The 19,129-nt window shown below is 34.0% G+C and overlaps 1 protein-coding gene across 1 annotated transcript; it reads left to right on the top strand.

Moving 5' to 3' along the window:
- The first annotated feature begins 3,973 nt into the window (after nucleotides 1-3,973).
- LOC130738152 (citrate-binding protein-like) lies at nucleotides 3,974-8,087 on the top strand. Its single transcript, XM_057590071.1, has 2 exons — nucleotides 3,974-4,282; nucleotides 7,601-8,087. The coding sequence occupies exons 1-2, from the start codon at nucleotides 4,022-4,024 to the stop codon at nucleotides 7,982-7,984; spliced, it is 645 nt and encodes a 214-aa protein (XP_057446054.1). The 5' UTR covers nucleotides 3,974-4,021; the 3' UTR covers nucleotides 7,985-8,087.
- Nucleotides 8,088-19,129: the final 11,042 nt, after the last annotated feature.

The following is a 19,129-nucleotide window of genomic DNA, read 5'->3' as shown; positions in this document are numbered from 1 at the left end:
TTGAACAAGATTCATACTTTCTATTTGACATTTCTCAAACAAAGAATAAGAATAAAAAATATAAATAAAATAGTAAAAAATATAAATAAAATATTACTGCAAAATAAATAAAAAATTATGAATTATAGAACACGTATCGCAAGGAATGAGAAAATGTTTTTGCAACACTTTGATATAAAGCATCTCATTTGATAATTCCCTTAAGGTGATAAGAAAGTTTTTTTTTTCTGAGAGAAGAAATAATGAGTGAAGAATAAACTTACACAATACTATAAATATAGAAGTCATAAAAAAAACTAACAATTATGAGTAAACACAAATTATTTTTTCAATTTTGGAAATGTAAAAGCAACAGATATTTTATTTATTAATTTTTTGAAAAATGTAAATTTGCTAATGCAAAATCCTACTATTAATAACTGTCAAAGTTGCACTTCTCATGTTGTACTTCCCGCTTCCCACACTGCAATTAATATGACCTAAATTTTCATTGTTTCATTATCTCTCATACATCTCATTAGTATTATATAGGTAGAATTTTTTTTAGGGGCTAAGGCAATTGACTATTTTGCCTTACTATATACACGACCCTGCTCGGGGTGGGTAATGGCCAGCCACAAGCTATAGTATGTTAGCTAAGGCTGCAAGCATTTAGTAGCATGTGAAATGTTCTACCCTTTAAGAGTATGGAACTGATGGGCCCCTATATCGGTGACCTCATCAGCTACCATGTATAGACCTTCCCAATTGAGGCCTAGCTTTCCTCGAGTAGTGTCACAACTCCTGACATTGACTTTACGTGGCACAAGGTAGCCAATCAATTACCTCGGTGTTGTGCTTGGGAGAAATTCCCTGCTTGATGGCCACTTCTCGTATATGAACTATCACCTTTTATTCATCCAATATGTCCAAGTTTTCGGCTATTCTACGATCATTATCCAAGTTGAAAAATGACTCATTCCACTAAGATGGCTCGTTCATTTCAACTGGAACCATGGCCTCAATGAGTAATTGATTCCCCAATGGTGTAGTGTGTCGTGGGTCGATATTCCCACATATCATTATCTAATTGGTCGGCTCAGTTATCATTGCTTCCTCTACTCTTCTTTTTAAGTCTCTAACTATCACTCGGTTTGTATTCTTATCACGACCCTTAGTTTGAGGTTGATCAACCGATCGAGGTGATATGTTTCCTAATGTAGAGCCTCTACTGCAGTTGCCAACATTTCTTGTCAATAATTTGAGTCTCATCATTATTAACAACCGACTCTATAACGCTAAAGCAATTGATGATGATTTATATAATGAACTTCTTAACCTTAGAAAGGGTGATAGTGGCTTAAGGTTCAACTTGGTTTAGTAGTCAATGGAGAGAATGATGAAGCAGACTTGGCCTGGACCCGAAGGAAATGGTCCCAGCAAGTCAAGTCACAACTTGCAGAACATCCATCACATAGATAAGGGGGACATCATGTTCGCTCTAGTGCTTGGTGTAGATCAGCATACTTCTTGTTGGGAATCTAGTGGACAATTACCGCAACAAAAAATTATTCCCAATAAGAAGAACTTACGAGTTCATGTTTCAAAGTTAAAAACCACACAGACAAGAAGGATTTAATATTACCTCACCCGATATGAGCACACGAAGCAATACCAACTTCGTCTCTACAAAAATCCACACGAACACTCCCGCTAGAAACATTTGCGGCTCAATGTTCTAGCGAAGGCAAGAGTTTGAGCAAAATGTCAAATCAGTGTTTGAGCATATCATGCTTTATTTATAAGCCCTCAAAGGAAACACTTCCAAGGTGGCTAACCCTAATTCTTATTAGTGCTTATTAGACTCATCTAATGAACCTCGTCCAATGAGGAAGGTTGAAGAAGAAGAAGATGATCGAGTGAGGTGAGAAGAATGAAAGAAGAGGGGGAAAATTACTAAAGTGGTGCGGTGAGAAGGGGATAATATTTTTGTAAAATTAATAGTATTTTTGTGTTTTAAAAATTAAGTAGGTGAGAATTGAAGTGCAGGTGGGGGAGGAGTGAGCAAAACAACACTCTTGGTGGATCTAATCCAGATAAAAATCTCTCCCTAATAAAATTAATGAGTACATCACAAGTCCTCTTGAAACTATAACGGACAATTAAAAACTACAACCTTCATTAATAAGGTGAATACCAGCCCTCGAATGATAACTTAAGTTGTAAGATCTGAAACACATGCATGAATCAATTCATGCAAAGAATAAAGAGTTTAATTTTGGTGCACCGACGGTGTAAAAGCTCTTTACACCGTCATCCAATAATATTTGTTTATTTTGAAACGTCACAATTTCAATTAAAATAAAATCAAAAAAAAAATATGAATCCTAATTTGGTGTACCCGATTTAGTTTGGTGTGACTTGTATTCTTCTTTGCTTCTTGCTAATTCTAGCATATTACACCGTCTTCCTCCTACTTGCCCCAATCGTTTTCATCTAATATCTTTACTCTATTGTGCCGATTACTGATTTGGTGTTTAACGTGGCGGCGCGGCACAGCAGTCACGACGGCCAACGCGTTCGACGCACGACGCGGTAGTACTTGGTGGCGTGATGCGGCTCGATTATGGCTCGGCATGTGCGATAAAATTGTGAGAGCTCGAATCAAATTGGGAAAGGGAAGCAGGTGCAGTTCGCAGAGGGAGAAAGAGTACAAAGGAAGTGTGATACGGATACGGGTAAAAAACATATTAGGATTCAGTTTTTTTTATTTTTTTTTTATTTTAATTGAAATTGTAAGCTGTCATAACGTGTCAAAATGAACAAATATTATTGGATGACGCTGTAAAGAGCTTTTACATCGTTGGTGCATCAAAATTAAACTCAAAAATAAAACAACCTTTAAAAAAAAATAGTCACTAAATAAAGTGGATATCAACACAATAAACCCCACCAAATAAAACACAAACTAACACAAGAAAGAAGGCAAATACTACCAATTCACGTAGTAGCTGGACTGGACTCACCCATTGGAAATAAGGGATGTGCACCCTTTTAGATAAAATGGGCTAGGGCCCACAAACTTTAGATTCCTTTTTAAGTCAAGGTGGTGGTGAGTCCAAAGTAGTTTATTGATTGGACTTGGGAGTTGGGTCAGTGGGTGCAGTGTTTCCTTGTCTTGAATGTTAAAAAAAAAAAAAAAGAATAATACTGCCGCTCCCTAGCAGGCAGCAAATGCTTATATTAATAATGAATATCAAACCTTCAAACTTTGACATTGTTGTCAATCTCAAATAACCCCATTGAGGTGACGACGGTATGTGACAACACTTTTCCCATGCATATTCAAGTGGCACAAGCTACATCATGAAACTCCAATAGAAAACGTTAAAATTTAATTTTAAATATGCAAGAATGAAGAACATTTCACATTTTTTTTCTAACTTATTAATTGGAGGACCACCATCGTGTGGTTATATGGTCCAGTTGCCACACCCTTTATTCCTTTGATCGCGTAAGGTCACAAAAGTCTTGTACACTTGAGTTAGCCCATGATAATGTTCTTGTTCTTAACTCGGACATGATTACTCATCATATATTACTTTTAATATATCTTAATAAAATGGGAAAACTAAGAAAAGTTTGTTCCTATGTACGATTTATTTTTTGGTGATTTAAATTGCTTCTAATGTATTTGGTGACGGTTAATCACACAACTAATTCACATGTTTCAGTAACCAAATTCAAATCACCTCTATTTTACATGATTAAAACCATATTTAATCTAAAATTTTATCTGCAAATTATATAAATTTTAGTAGCAAAAATATGGTTTAGATGCATCTGTTTAACATAGGCAGCTATAGATTTGGCCGAAATACATATGTTAATAGAAGAAACAAAAATTGGCCGCTAAATATATTTCAATATAATACTCTTTAAAAATATGACTTTTTTATGTGGTGACTATATATATCAGCTATTACTTCTACAAGGACTCCCACTATTCTATAGAAGGAATCAAGTAGTTGAGCAAACGAAAATGATTAGCTATTACACTTTCATTCTATCTTTGATCCTCTTGTTCTCCCTGAAAAACTTAGTTTGTTGCGAAGATCCTACTTTTGGGTTCAGCTCTGTCCCATTGACGCAAGCAAATTTTAAGCTGCAGAAGCCATATGACACACCACTTGACCAAAGGTACAGCTATAAAGATGGAGTTCATCGATTGTGGGTTTATGCTGATGACAAGCCTCATAATCCTAACAGCAACACTCAGCCACGCACTGAAATTCGTATTCAGGTGCTCTTCTTCTGCTTCGATTCACATATATTTATTGAGAATTTTAAGGTGGATTCTGTTAAAGCTAAGTCATTTATGCTTTTACCTATAAATTTACTACATATATATTATTTACAATACGTTTTTTATGTGGTATATTAATTTGCAAACAAACTATTAAACTTGTGAATAAGCATAAAAACATCTCATTATATTGAAATTTAGATTGTCCCCTGAGGATAGCTTAAGTGGTAGGAGCTGGGGGACATATGTGTTGTGTAGGGGAGGTCCAGAGATAGATTCCTGGCGGATGCAATTTATATTTCCAATATACTAAAAAAAAGAACTTTAGGTTAGTTTTTTTTTTGACAAACTTTAGGTTAGTTATAGGCGCATAACGCGCGAATTAGAATAGAGAGATTGCATCTACATAGGGCTACATTGGGCTAAGAACGCAAGTGATTTGAATATCATTTACATATTTTAACCACAATACTCTCAGTCTTAACTTGAGTTTTAAATGCTTGTGACTTGCTCTCTTTTTTTTTTATTAAACCCGTTTTTTCAATAGATCATGAGTCAGTAGACATTTTTTACTTTGATACCATATTATATATTTTTTACAAAGGCTCATAGTTGATTCATAACCCAAAGGGTTTCCTAACGACACTTACAACATACGAGAATAAATCTCAACGAGCGATAACGCAATGCAAAACATAAGCTATTTGAGTACAAGCATTAACACTCAAGCAAATAAGCTGAAACATCCAGCATAAAACATGATGTAAAAACCCTAAGGGCCATTCAAAAGCCCCTAAACCCCAAAACACCAGAGAGTCTGATTGACTTCTAGGCGGAGAATCTTTTATCTTCAGTTTTAACCAACGCTCTAGAAAAATAACTCACTCGGCTCTACCGTAGTTGCAATAGGTGCAGCTATCATAAAAGCCCAAGAACGACTTCAGCGACACCAACAGGGGCCGAACAATCTAGCATCTCTTAGAAGTGAGGGGATAAAAGGGAAGCTTTTGCATATCAGAAACAGGGAAGTGAAGGAGCCAACAGAGGCCGTGTGATAACAACAAACCAAACGGTGGAGTAAAGGATGAGCACGCAAAGAACGGCTCAAACCCCACTTCCACTTCTTCACCAAGACAAGACAAACCAAAGCTGTTACCTTTCAACTCAAAGCTTTCACTTTTCTACCCATAACTCTCCTAGAAAGAACGATGAGGAGGATGACCTTAGATCTGGGTTATGGCGGTAACCTGTGTTGCGATGGTGCTTACGACATCTGTGGCGTTGAGGACTTGAGGTGGTGGCCGAACCAGCACTGGATCTGCAACAAGGCTCCCGTTGTCAGATGGAGGTGGGAGAGGCGGCCTAGGTGGAGAAAGGGATGACAGGGGCAGAGGCTATGATGGCCAAGAGAAGGAAAAAAGATCCAAACAAAAACTAAGAAAAAACTTACTTATTTGGGTAACAAATCCACCTAATGTGAAAGGAAACCCACCTATTGTGGGGAGAAGACCTATCTAGAGCAGGAAAGGACCCCCCTAAAGGAGGAGAAGCCCCCCAAAGAGCGAGGAACGACACTCTTTGTTTCAAACCCTAACATAGTGTTTTGCTGCTCTAAGTCAACCGTTAAAGTGCAAATCTAGCCAAGACATCCACATTAGCAAAGCGTTTTGATCACATTCATATTGGGCTAACAAAGACCTGGTTAAGACTTCCACATTCTACTTTAACAACAAACCCTTTTCACGACACTTGTTTTATTACAGTTTTAAAAACTATTTTTTTTTAAAACACTGGAAAATTTAAAATCATGTTAATCACAACTTGTTTTCAAAAAATTGTTTTTATTTTTCATTTTTTAAAACTAAATTATCATAACAGCGAGATGATTTTCTACTTCTGTTTTATTTATTAAATACAGTTTTTTTAATGTTGAAAATATCTCATTCAAACAGTTATTTTTCTTCTTTCCTTTTGGAAAACAATATTCAAAAGTTGTTCCTAAAATTGTTTTTAAATATAGAAAACTAAAATAGAAATTAAACAAGATATATTTCCTTATTTTTCATCTAATTTAGGATTTTTGTATCCATACTTGTATTGTAACAGCTAATTAATATTTTGATTTTGCTATATAAATTTCATTTTGAGAACTCAATGAAAATATTGTGCTCTTACTTTTTTCTGGGTTACAATGGTGTTTAAGAGAAATAGGTCCTTTTCAAATTGCAAGGTTTATTAAAAACTACAGCAAATCTTAACCGTATCAATATTATATATACAAGGTTTTTTTTTTGTTACAAGAGGGAGAAATTATATATACAAGGTTGCATATAAGAGTGAAAAAAATTCCTTGATTACCATTTACAAATTGTTCGACTTGGGCTGTACTTCATTCATGGGCCGGCACAAAGTTGCCAATGCTAAATCCAGTCCATTAAGTTATTGCGAGGAGTTGCTTGATTGTTGTAGGTTTCTGCATGTAACAACTAACTTTAGATACAGTTTTTGATTGACCAAAAACAAATACAGTTTTTGGTAACAATTTTCAAGAAGATGTTTTTCAACACTAAAGTAACTGTAATTTAAAAACTAAAAACAAATAACAAATCACATCTTTCTGTTCTAGTATTTTAGGTTTTAATACTTAAAATGAGATGTGTTTATGAAACAGTTTTTGAAAGAGGTTGTGAGAAACATGTTTTTTCATTTTTTAAAATAAAATAAAAATTGTTTTCAAAAACTGTAATAAAACAAATCCTAGTATTACATGTTGAGGAGTGCTTGCAACACTCTTTTTAACACTTTTTCTAACGCTCTTTGTATAATTTGTTAAAATTTATATATAGGTCTCACAAAGTTAGAAGTGAGATCCATATAATTTAGTGACTCTACATGAATTTTAACCCATTAAAAAGAGTATTAGAAAGATATGTTAGCTTGTTCGATTACAAGTTTTAAGAACTGTTTTCTATTTTTAAAAACAGAAAAAACTTGTTTGTTTTAAAAGACTATTTTTATAAAAAGTTCTTAATTTAATTTTTAAAACTAAAATACTAGAAAAATTAAAAGATGTTTTATGTTTCAATTTTATTTTTCATATTACAATTCTTTTATTGTCGAAAAACATCTAATTCAAACTATTTATTTTTCTTGAAAATAATTTTTAAAAACAGTTTTCAAATACCGTGATAAAAAACTGCAATCAACGAGACCCATGCCAGGCCATATAATGTGAAACAAACTAGTCAGCATTTCCAGTTACATGTTATATATTGCTCCTAACATAAGCATTTACGTATCCATTTATACATGCAGGGGCTTGACTACAACTGGGGGATTTGGCAATTTGAAGGTTATGGCTTTGTGCCAAATGGAACATCAGGTGCTACAGTAGCACAGATCCATGGTGCTGCGCATGCTGCTACCACACTGATACTAAGAATATACAACGCACACATGAGATATTACAGTAAAGATTTGGTGGCTGAGAATCTTTATGATAAATGGTTCAGACTTAACATCATCCATGATGTGTGTGGAGGAACGGTGACTGTGTTCATAAATGGAGAGAAAAAGTTCCACACCAAGGATCATGGTCCAGGAGACTTGTACTTCAAGTGTGGTGTTTATGCTGCACCTAGTAACATTAGCTATTACATGGAATCAAGGTGGAGAGATATTAAAATATATAAGAAATGACAAGTTCCTTTTTCTAGCTAAAGTCTATTATCTTGCTAGAATTCCTTGGAACTATATGTATTTGTCATACCGTTTTCGGTTACTACAAAATTGAAGTGTGTTATGACACTTGCAAAATCATACATAATTGTTTGGTTTGGGTGATCAGTGTAAAACATATGACTAAAATTTGGGTAAAATATATATATATATATATATATATATATGTGTGTGTGCTTTTCCCCCTCACATGTAAACTTAATAATAGAAATCACGAAGAAGAAAGATCTTGAGAGTTCACAGTTTTCAAATAATAAGAATGATTGTGAAGTATTAACCTCTACCCATGATGTGAGATTGATTCTATGTTCTTATAGAATGTGATTCTATGTTCTTATAGAATGTCATTTATCAATGTAGAAACTCCTTATATGATCTTCAGCAATGGAGAAACTCTTCTATCTTTTTCCCTTCCTTCTATGCTCATTTTTCTTAATAGTAAATATAGAGACAAGCTTTTATAGGGAGAGACACGGACAATGTTCAAGTCCTTCATCATTATTATAGTGCTCTCATAAAAAACTATATATAGATTCTCTTCTAAGAGTCAAATTCTTTCATACAAAAGGTCGCATTGCTCTATTCAAGAGTAATGCACTTACAAGAATAATATAATATTCTTTCATGCAAAGAGTCACATCGCTTTATTCAAATATGAAATAACACATTCATTCACATGAGACATCGCTCTTACACTCTCATTTACTCGTGTGACAAAATACAATGTATGATTTAATAAACGTCAAACATAATGTGCATAACTATATATTCATTTCATCATGTCATAATCAACAACAAGAACTAATCAGAGTCATAACAATTGTACATAATTCATTTGACATAGTCTCTCTCATGTAACAGTATACTAGCCTTCTTCCTAGGGGCGGAGGCAGGACTTTTAGAAAGGGGGACTAAGATCCAAAAGCTCATTTGTTGAAGGCTAAAACTTAAAGATGACTTTTTACAAATAGTTGGTGTGCATATTTTTTATCACTTTTTTTTCAAGCAAAACACAAGCACAACAAATTCAATCTCATATAATCAAATCAATTAAGCAACAAATTTTTCTTTTAACTAAACACATATGTTAGGAAGTTATTGGTTCAAATTTTTCTTTTAAGTAAATACAAATGGGAATTGATGGAAATGTGCTTTTGCATCATCTGCCAATACTGTCTCTATGCCTAGCAAATTACAAATGCTTATCCACACACTCCAAGACCAGTTACGACCGACGCTAACAAGAGAAAATTTGTAACGAGAAATACAAACCTTGACAACCAACAACTCTTTGGATGTCAAGGTTTGTATTTCCCGCTAATGCTTGAGACTTACTGTGAGGAGCCAGTTTCGATAAAGATATTTGGGAAAAGACTATGGTAACGTCTAGACACCACTACAAGAGACGCTAGTCATTGAAGTCATGGAAGAGAAGGCACGATATTGGCAGTCACCGTTACAATGGAGGTTATGGTAGCGGTCAAATGGAACTTGATGAGACAATATATATATGTGGGGGTCATGGCAGACACAGTGAGGATCGGTGGAGGTGGAACAAGAAGTGATAGTAGTGGTGGAGGGATAGGGGTGATAGACATTGTGGCTGAGGGCGGATCCAGCGGCGAAGGTCCGATTATTCAAATTCTTTCTTTACTAATTTTCTTCATCTTCGTTTCTGAATGGGTTAATGGTCAAATTAGTCTCTATCTTTGTAGTGACTTTTGAATTTAGTCCTTCCCCAGAAAATATTAAGTGATATCTCCCTGAACTTGCACGCGTTTTGGTATTAACCCTCACCCGAGGGTGGAGCTCCGGCGAGATTTCCCAGTGACAGAACAGAGCTGACGTGACTTTATCCACATCTTCACCAGCATCTTCTTGAACCTCCACTCCAACCCATAAGCAAACCAAGCAACCCCAATCCCCACAAACCCAGCAATCCGTTTCCATTCTCTTAGAGATCGAAGCTGATTAGAGCATATCGGAGTATATCGACGGCACGACACGCTTCTTCTCTTCGCAACGGCTCAAGGACAAACAACCCCCCTTTCACGAGATTAAGTTCGAGGAAATGGTTAATCCCACCTAGGGATGGCAACAGGTTGGGTTTTTCCTTTCCCAAACCCGAACCCGAACACTCATACCCAATCTAAACCCAAACTCGTCGGGTTTCGGTTTACCCAAACCCTTGTAGCCTCAAACACTCATCCTAACCTAACTTGATGCATATACTTTTTTGCAAAATAAAATACAACATATATTATTTTGTTGTGAATAAACCGTTTTATAATAGTAGTTTTGTAATTTCATATATATTGTTCGGGTTCGGGTGCGAGTTTCACTAATACCAAACTCAATTATATCAGGTTTTACCCATCAAATCGGGTCGGGGTTGGGCGGGCACCCACGGGTTCAGGTTATATTGCCATCCCTACTCTCACCATTTGGATTCTTCAGAAATTTTGCGCTCTCTCTCTCTCTCTCCACTCCTCCTTGCTCCATCTATATTCTAGACTCTGTATAAGGGTGAAGGCGAACCTAGAGACCAAATGAGGGATATGGAGAGATTGGTGGTGAAGGCGAGTTGGTGGTGGTGGTGGACTTGGGGTTAAAGGTTCAAGCTATATTCATTTTTATCTTCTGGGTGATCAATTTGATGTGTTTCTCAAATGGGTCTTTCATGGTGATTAATGAGTTTCAATTCTTTCTTCTTTGATTCTTGATGTCATCATTTCCCTCTCTTGAGAGGATGGTTTATGCTGCATTTTTTTTTTTTGGTATATGCTATTGCTGAATGAAGACATGATGCGGCGAAATGAACCGGTGCATAACACAGTATTTGATTGGTCAAGTGTTTTACTTTTGGGATCTAGGAAGATAAATAAAATAGAACAAGAACCGTTTTTACTTGCTTATTCTGGGATGGTGATGTTATCTATGATTTAGTGATGTTTAATTTTGAGTTCGTGGATTTTAGTTGTTCATTTGCTGAGATGAAAGAGAAATTTGGTGGAAATATGAAGAACATTGAAGAAGAATTCTGGAAATGTATAAAGAAGAAGATGAAGTTGAGATTGTGTTAAATTATTTTAATAATTAATGTGGCCCATGTAACTTATAGGGTGCATGCTTGGGTGCCCATAAATTTAAATGAGTGTAGGTTACAGGAGTGAGGTGTACCAATAATGCATAAACACTTAAGTGCTGACTAGATTTTTTTACATTATTTATGTTATGACCCCAGCTGAATTTTAGCTTACTAAATATACCCTCACATTTTTTAATAATTATGTATGTAAAACATAGTCATTCCCAGACCCATATTCTCCACCCCCAATCCATCATCAACAGCAACCCCTAAACCACCTCCAGATCCTCCCCTTTTTTGACCTAATTTTTTAATTGGTAATTTTTACTTTTTTTCGTCATCTCCTTCCACTCCGACCGGCCACGCACTACTACCTTTGATGCCCAAGTGATTGTGATTACTGTAAAGGCTCACAGCGGTGACTGGAGAGGAATCGGTTGACAGCGATGGGTGTGCGGCGCTGCTTCTTCTAATTGGGAGAAAGTGATGTTAGGGAAGAAGAAAGGGGCAGGAACTTAAAGTGTGATTCTCCCTCTCTCGGTGGTATATGTGAACACATTAACAATCAGATGTGTGTTAATCTTGATTATAGAAGTCTAATGTTTGAATGGAGATGGGAGCAATTGGGATTGGAATTGGGAAAGAGGACGATAGAGAATAGAAGAAGAAATGAGAATTGGAATTTGGAAGAAAGAGAAGGAACGTGTGCACGCGAAAAAAAGCCAGATCATCATTCGTCAGATTCGTATATCAAACAATTCGAGCTAGGTGCTGGGAGGAGAAGAGATGGATTGAATTTGAAAATCAGAAGGTTCTAGGATTAATTTATAATTACAATAAACATACATGGTTCATTCAGAGTTTTAAGAAGTCCATAATATTATTAATAAATAATTCAAGTGTAATTTTTCTATTGGAACATGTCACTCATGTATTTGACCCATAATGTTTTTGCTTGTACCAGAGGAAATGCCACTTATAGAACTAACTTTATGAAAAGATCCTCAATGTGATGGTCATTAGGATATTAAAGCAATTAAAGTTAGTTGGGGGTTTCAAAATTCAATTTTGAATTCCCTCTCCTCTTCCTTCAGAAAATTAAAAGATAGTGGGTGGTTACAATAACCAACCTACAATAAAGGGTTTACTGAGCAGTTTTCAAAGTAACGTATTCTGCTTCTCTTCTCATCCATCAGAGAAGGACTGAAAGTGGAAGGCAAAGAGGAGAGAAAAAGATTCAGAGAGCATAAGGATTTCTTCATGGATTCTGGCATGAATCCAGGTCAGTTATCTCCTCCCTTTAAAGTTAGTGAGAATCATATAAATTAAAAATCCTGGCTTAGGTTTTCTGTATGTTGAAAACCCTAGAGTGGATAAAATTTGCTTACAATTGGTATCAGAGCCTTAGTTGAAAATTGTATGATTCTCCATGAAAGGTGTTTCTCCAATTTTATGAACCCTAATTTTAGAATTCAAAAAAATTATGGATTCAATTATAGTATTTTGCTTCCGCCGCCTTGTGCCAATTGATTGTATATGGCCGAAACTGTTTTTTCAATGGCAGAAAGTTTTTGTTCTCGTAATTATGCATGGCTATACCCAATATATGTATTGAAATTAAACAATTCATTGAAGCATTACGGGCCTGTATGTGTGGTATAATGTCATATATAATATTGAAGGAAATTGATATTATGAATGCGTTAACAGTAACATCGATGGCTTTTATGTGGGATATTGACATGCGGTTCTATTAAAAGTTTTGACTAGTGAGAGTAATTTTCACTGTATACGGATCATTGCAAAATTTGCCTTCTGAAAGTCATAGCTTCCGCATTATTTAGACAAATTTTGCAGAAAAGATAATTGCTTGTAAGGTATAAATTATGAAATTAAATATATGAAGGATTTGTATCATCAAAGTGATCAAATGTGTTTATTTAATTTCATAATGTATGGTTGCAATTTACAGCCCATGATTTTGATGCTATGAAAGGATTTAATGGGTTTATGATGTTTTATTATTATAAGAAATATTTGTGTCACCCAAAGGTGGACCATTACTTATAATGTATGACATTAAAGAAAGAATTGACATACTTGAAAAATGTGTTTATATATCTAAAGATTTATAAACATGTTAATTATTTGTCTATTAAAGTAGTTTTTAATAGCATCATTATTGTTTGAAGTTATGAATTTAAGTTACATCCAAAGATGGGCTTAAATGCATAGGTAAAGTTATTTGTTTGAATCCATTTAAGTTACTCAAAGCATTAATGTGTAAGCTTATCAATGTTTTGCAGCTATGACTTCTTTGTCTGCTGGGGTCACTGGTGTGATTAAGTTCAATGGTCTTAACTATGCTGATTGGTCGGAACAGATTCAGTTTCAACTGGGTTATATGGATTTAGACCTAGCAATAGTTACAGACGAAAAGCCTGCAGCCATTACTGAGACCAGTATAGATGATGACAAGTCTTATTATGAGGCTTGGGTAAGGTCTAATAGGCTGTGCTTGAACTTGATGAGAATGACAATGGCTGAAAATGTTAAGCCATCCATGCCCAAAACAGACAATGCAAGGGAATTTATGGCAAAAGTTAAGGAGTTCTCACAATCAGACATAACTGACAAATCCATTGTAGGAACTCTAATGAGTGAGTTGACGACCAAAAGGTTTGATTGGTCTCAACCCATTCATGATCATGTGACTAGCATGGCAAATCTGGCAGCAAAGCTGAAGTCCATGGGTATGGATGTAAGTGAGTCTTTTCTCGTGCAGTTTATTATTAACTCACTTCCTTCTGAGTTTGGCCAGTTCCAGGTGAACTACAACACCATTAAGAAAAAATGGAACTTTCAAGAAATTAAGGCCATGTTGATTCAGGAGGAAGGGAGATTAAAGAAAGAGAAAGACCACTCCATTCATCTCACGACTCATGATGGAGCTAGTAGCAGTAAGGCTAAACCAGGTAGAAAGGAACAGAAGAAGGACAAAGCCTTAAAGGTTAAAGAGGGCCGAATCCATAAGGAGCATGTGTGCTACTTCTGTAAGAAGGCTGGACACTTCAAGAAAGATTGTCCGAAAAGAAAGGCTTGGTTCAAAAAGAAAGGTACATTTTATGTTTCAATTAGTTTCGAATCAAACCTTATTGAAGTACCTAATAATACCTGGTGGTTGGATTCTGGTGCAACTACTCATGTGTCACATATTATGCAGGGATTCCTTTCGATCCAGCCCATAAGAGGAACTGAAAAGTTTCTGTACATGGGAAACAGGATGAAAGCACGAATTGAAGGAATTGGGACTTACAGATTGATCTTGGACACTGGTCATCAGTTAGATCTAGAAAAGTGTCTATATGTTCCTGGATGTGCTAGAAATCTTGTTTCAGTAGGAAAGTTGGATCGCTTAGGTTTTGATTTTAAGATTGGACATGGTGGTTTTTCTTTGTATAAACTTGCGTACTATTATGGTTCTGGTACTTTGTTGGATGGTTTATACCGTTTCAATCTTGATGTTAATTTTGTTGAATCCCTGTTTAATGTTGAGCACAATAGTAGTGTTAAATGTACTGCACGTAATGAATGCTCTGCTTTCTTGTGGCATAAAAGATTAGGTCACATATCCAAAGAAAGGATGATGAGGTTAATGAAAAGTGAAATATTGCCTCAATTGGATTTTGCTGACTTGGATATATGTGTGGATTGCATTAAAGGCAAGCAAACCAAACATATATCAAAGAACCCGGCTACAAGAAGTAGTCAACTCCTTGAGTTGATACAAGGAGTTGACACACACTGATATCTGTGGTCCTTTTGATGTTCCATCTTGGGGTGGAGAAAAGTATTTCATTCTCTTTATTGATGACTTCTCACATTATTGTTATATGTATCTGCTGCATGAAAAGTCTCAATCAGTTAATGTCCTTGAGATCAATATCAATATCAATATATATTAGAAAAGAAGAACTTCCATAGTGACGTGTCAGCACCAGATTAATTCTCATAAAAATTATTCCACGTGTCAATTTGTTAGAGGATATTATTTTCAATTGATATATGTTTTAATTTTATATATTCTAACCTAATTAATTGATATTATTTTAGAAGATATAATTTTCAATTGATATATGTTTTAATTTTATATATTCTAAAATAATTGATTGATATTATTTTAAAAGATAAGATTTGGTCTTTTAATTTATTTTAAATTTATTTTTAGAATATATTGATTAATTTTTATTGAATTTTTGAATTTTTCATTAATTCGGGATTTTATGAGTTTTTATTGTGATTTGCTAGATTTTGTTAGTTTTTATGTATCTTTATTTAATACCATTTTTAGTATTAGATTTGATTGGGATTTAGGTTGTTTATTTCTTAATTTTATTTTAATTTATCTTATTATTTATTGGCTTAATTACAACTTTGGTCCCCGACATTTACCAATGCCACGATTTTGGTCCCCCACCTAATTTAATTACATGGATGGTCCCCGACGTTGTAGGCCGTGTGCAACGTTAGTCCTACCGTTTATTTCTTAATGGAGGAGGCTTACGTGAACGTCTAGTTGGAGAGAAAAAAGAGATCTGAGGAGGGGAAGCACGTGAGTATCACGTGAACTCACTTGAACTTTATATGAACCCATTATACCTAAATCTGAAACCCTAGGGATCTAAATCGCGTTACCATATTCGTTCCAGGGAGGTCAGGGGTTTAGGTATAATGGGTTCAGATAAGGGTCACGTGATACTCACGTGCTTCCCTCTCTCCTCATACCTCATTTCTCTCTTCAACTGGACGTCCACGTAAGCCTCTTCCATTAAAAAATAAACGGTAGGACTAACGTTGCACACGACCTACAACGTTAGGGACCATCCACGTAATTAAATTAGGTGGGGGACCAAAATCGTGATATTGGTAAACGTCGAGGACCAAAGTTGCAATTAAGCCTTATTTATTTTATTTTAAATCCAGGAAATACTTTATTTTATTTTAGATTTACTTTTAGAGTATATTAATTAAATTTTCTTAAATTTTTGAATTTTTAATTAATTCAGGATTTTATGAGTTTTTATTGTGATTTGCTAGACTTGGTAGTTTTTATCTATCTTTATTTAGTACCTTTTTAAATTTTAGATTTGATTAGGATTTAGGTTATTTATTTCTTAATTTTATCTTATTATTTATTTAATTTATTTAATTTTACTTCCAGGAAATATTTTATTTTATTTTACATTTATTTATAGAGTATAATAATTAATTTTTATTGAATTTTCGGATTTTTAATTAATGCAGCATTTTATGAGTTTTTATTGTGATTTGCTAGATTTTGATAGTTTTTATCTATTCTTATTTATTGTTTATTTTTAATTTTAATTTCATGAAATATTTTATTTTATTTTTGAGTTACTTTTAGAGTATAAATGAATTTTTATGGTATTTTTATTGAACTTTCATATTTTTATTTAATTCGGGATTTTATGAGTTTTTTTATTGTGATTTGCTAGATTTTGGTAGTTTTTATCTATCTTTATTTAGTACCTTTTTAAAGTTTAGATTTGATTAGGATTTAAGTTGTTTATTTCTTGATTTTATCTTAATTTATCTTATTATTTATTTAATGCTAATTCTAAGAAAAGGGAGTTGATTTGGTGCTGAGGGTCCACAAAGCTACCATGGACACGCAGAGATTTGATAGCTGCTATTTCTACCTCTGCCACATGTCGCGATCAGGACAGAGGTATGTCGTAAGATGATGTTACGTGAAGAAGAGTTTATCATGTTGTGATTGATGGTTTGTGCCATTTCAGTTTATCCTTTGTTCGTAATTCAATCCTAGATTCTTAAATTTCACATATTTTGTGTGTTTTGATCCAAAAGTTTACAAATTTTTGCATAGACCCTTTGACGAATCATTGTTGAAGACGTAATGTTTTGATTCTGATGTAATGTTTTTTCTATTGTTCTTCTTCCGCTTTTGTATTTTTTTAAACCAGATTTTAGTATAGTTTGTAGAAATTCATGCGTGTGAAACCATTCTAAACCAGATTTTGGTATAATTTATAGAAATTTACGAAACTTAGGATAGCCTGAATTTATATTCATTTCTCAAATTTTACCCGTTTTTATTCTTCATGTTTGAGCTGTGTGTATAAGCATACTATTTGCACTGTATGTGAATGATGCACAACTTACTATTTTTTTTTAATGATGCACATGTCAGTCAAATTGATGAAAGCATATGAAGAGCTCACATTTAATCTTCATGAGTATGTTTAGCCCATTCTTAAGGTTGGTTCATGTTTTCCTCAAACTCATTAGTTTTGCATATACTCATGTTTTAGTATGCCAATTGGGTGACTTATCTTACTTTACTCTATATATTTCCTTAAGTTCAATTTAAATTGATTGTTAGTATAAGTTTATTGGTGAAGTAACCACAATTTTTTTGGGTGGGAGAATTATTTTGTTTTTTTCTCACATATATAGATAATTTGTTGGGGTGCCCACATATGAGGCAACACACCATTTTTTGTTTCTCTTAACTGAAATGTGCCTTTGATTTTTTGTTTCACAAGGGTTCCCCCCAAGATTCACAAATACACTAAATACAATTCTTTCACTACAGTCCTTTCAAATTGGTGAAGGAGGGTATTTTATTCTTCAAGACTTCATTTTGGGTTTCTGTTTCAATCTTCTTCATGAATTGATTTTGTTCTTCAACTAATTGTAAGATGTCATATGCTTCAAGGATTCCTGCTTTTCTCTTCTTAATCAAAAGCAAAATGATTGAGGAAAAGAAAATCTTCTAGGGTGCAGAATATTCACTAATTGGAAAAAAAAAAACAACACGTGTCATTCTCAGATTAATTCTCATAAAAAAAAATACATTTTAAAATTTTAGATTTGATTAGGATTTATATTGTATATTTCTTGATTTTATCTTAATTTATTTTTGATTTATTTTTAGAGTAAAAAAAATAAATTTTTAAATTTTAGATTTGATTAGGATTTAGGTGGTTTATTTCTTGATTTTATCTTAATTTATTTATTATTTATTTTTAAAGTATTAATTAATATATCCCAAACTTATTTTTAAAAATAGTGAGTTTGAAAGCTATAGCTTAAGTTAATTTTTTAATATATTTCCAAATAATAATAATAATAATAATAATAATAATAATAATAATAATAATAATAATAACATATGTGTGCGGATATGGGCCGGTTGGGTACTATAGTGCCCATACCCGCACCCATACCCACTATTTTTTGCGGGTAATTATCTATACTCAACCTCATACCCATTTAGCGGTTTTTTACCAAATCCATAGTGGGTATTTTTTGCCGGTACCTTATGATTTTGAGACCCATTGTCATCTATAGATTTAGATTTTGGCAAAGATGGATAGCTTCCTGTAATGACATTGAATTGTCTAAAGGTGGGGAGCTTCGAGTTGCTACCCACGTGAGTATGGAGACGAGTACATGTAATTTTTAAAAACGCGGGTATGGAGATGGTATTATAGTACCTACCCATTGTCATCCCTACTTAGTTGGAATAAACACAATAATGTTATACTTTATGATATATCTTACACAATCCTGATTTGTGCTACTATCACATTAATTTTTTTTAAGATTAATATGTTGATAATTCCTTATATCTATGATTTGTGTTATCGTCTTCATATTTACGAAGAATGTGAAACGAGTTCCTCTTGGTCTCAATCGGGCTTAGAAGAGAAGTCTTTATCTCCACTTTACTCATCAATTCTGACTTTTCTATTTCATTCGTTGTTTAATATATTTTTAATAATCAAAGTATTAATTAATGTATTAAATACAATAGACATATTTCCCGTGCAACGCGCGGGTAAAAAACACTAGTATTCATTAATGAGGTGGAAAGACAGCTAGATAGAAAAGTGAAAGTTGTGAGGTCTGATAGAGGAGGTGAATTTTATGGTAAATTCAATGAAAGTGGACAATGTCCAGGTCCTTTTGCA

This window comes from Lotus japonicus, chromosome 2 (assembly GCF_012489685.1).
Source record: "Lotus japonicus ecotype B-129 chromosome 2, LjGifu_v1.2".
NCBI lineage: Eukaryota > Viridiplantae > Streptophyta > Magnoliopsida > Fabales > Fabaceae > Lotus > Lotus japonicus.
The sequence above is the reverse complement of the archived record's forward strand: the minus strand, read 5'-3'. Positions and strand labels throughout refer to the sequence as shown.

Coding starts and splice junctions, on each gene's coding strand:
- LOC130738152 (XM_057590071.1), top strand. CDS start 4,022: ATGATTAGCTATTACACTTTCATTCTATCTTTGATCCTCTTGTTCTCC. Junction 4,283..7,600: donor GCACTGAAATTCGTATTCAG/GTGCTCTTCTTC, acceptor TTATACATGCAG/GGGCTTGACTACAACTGGGG.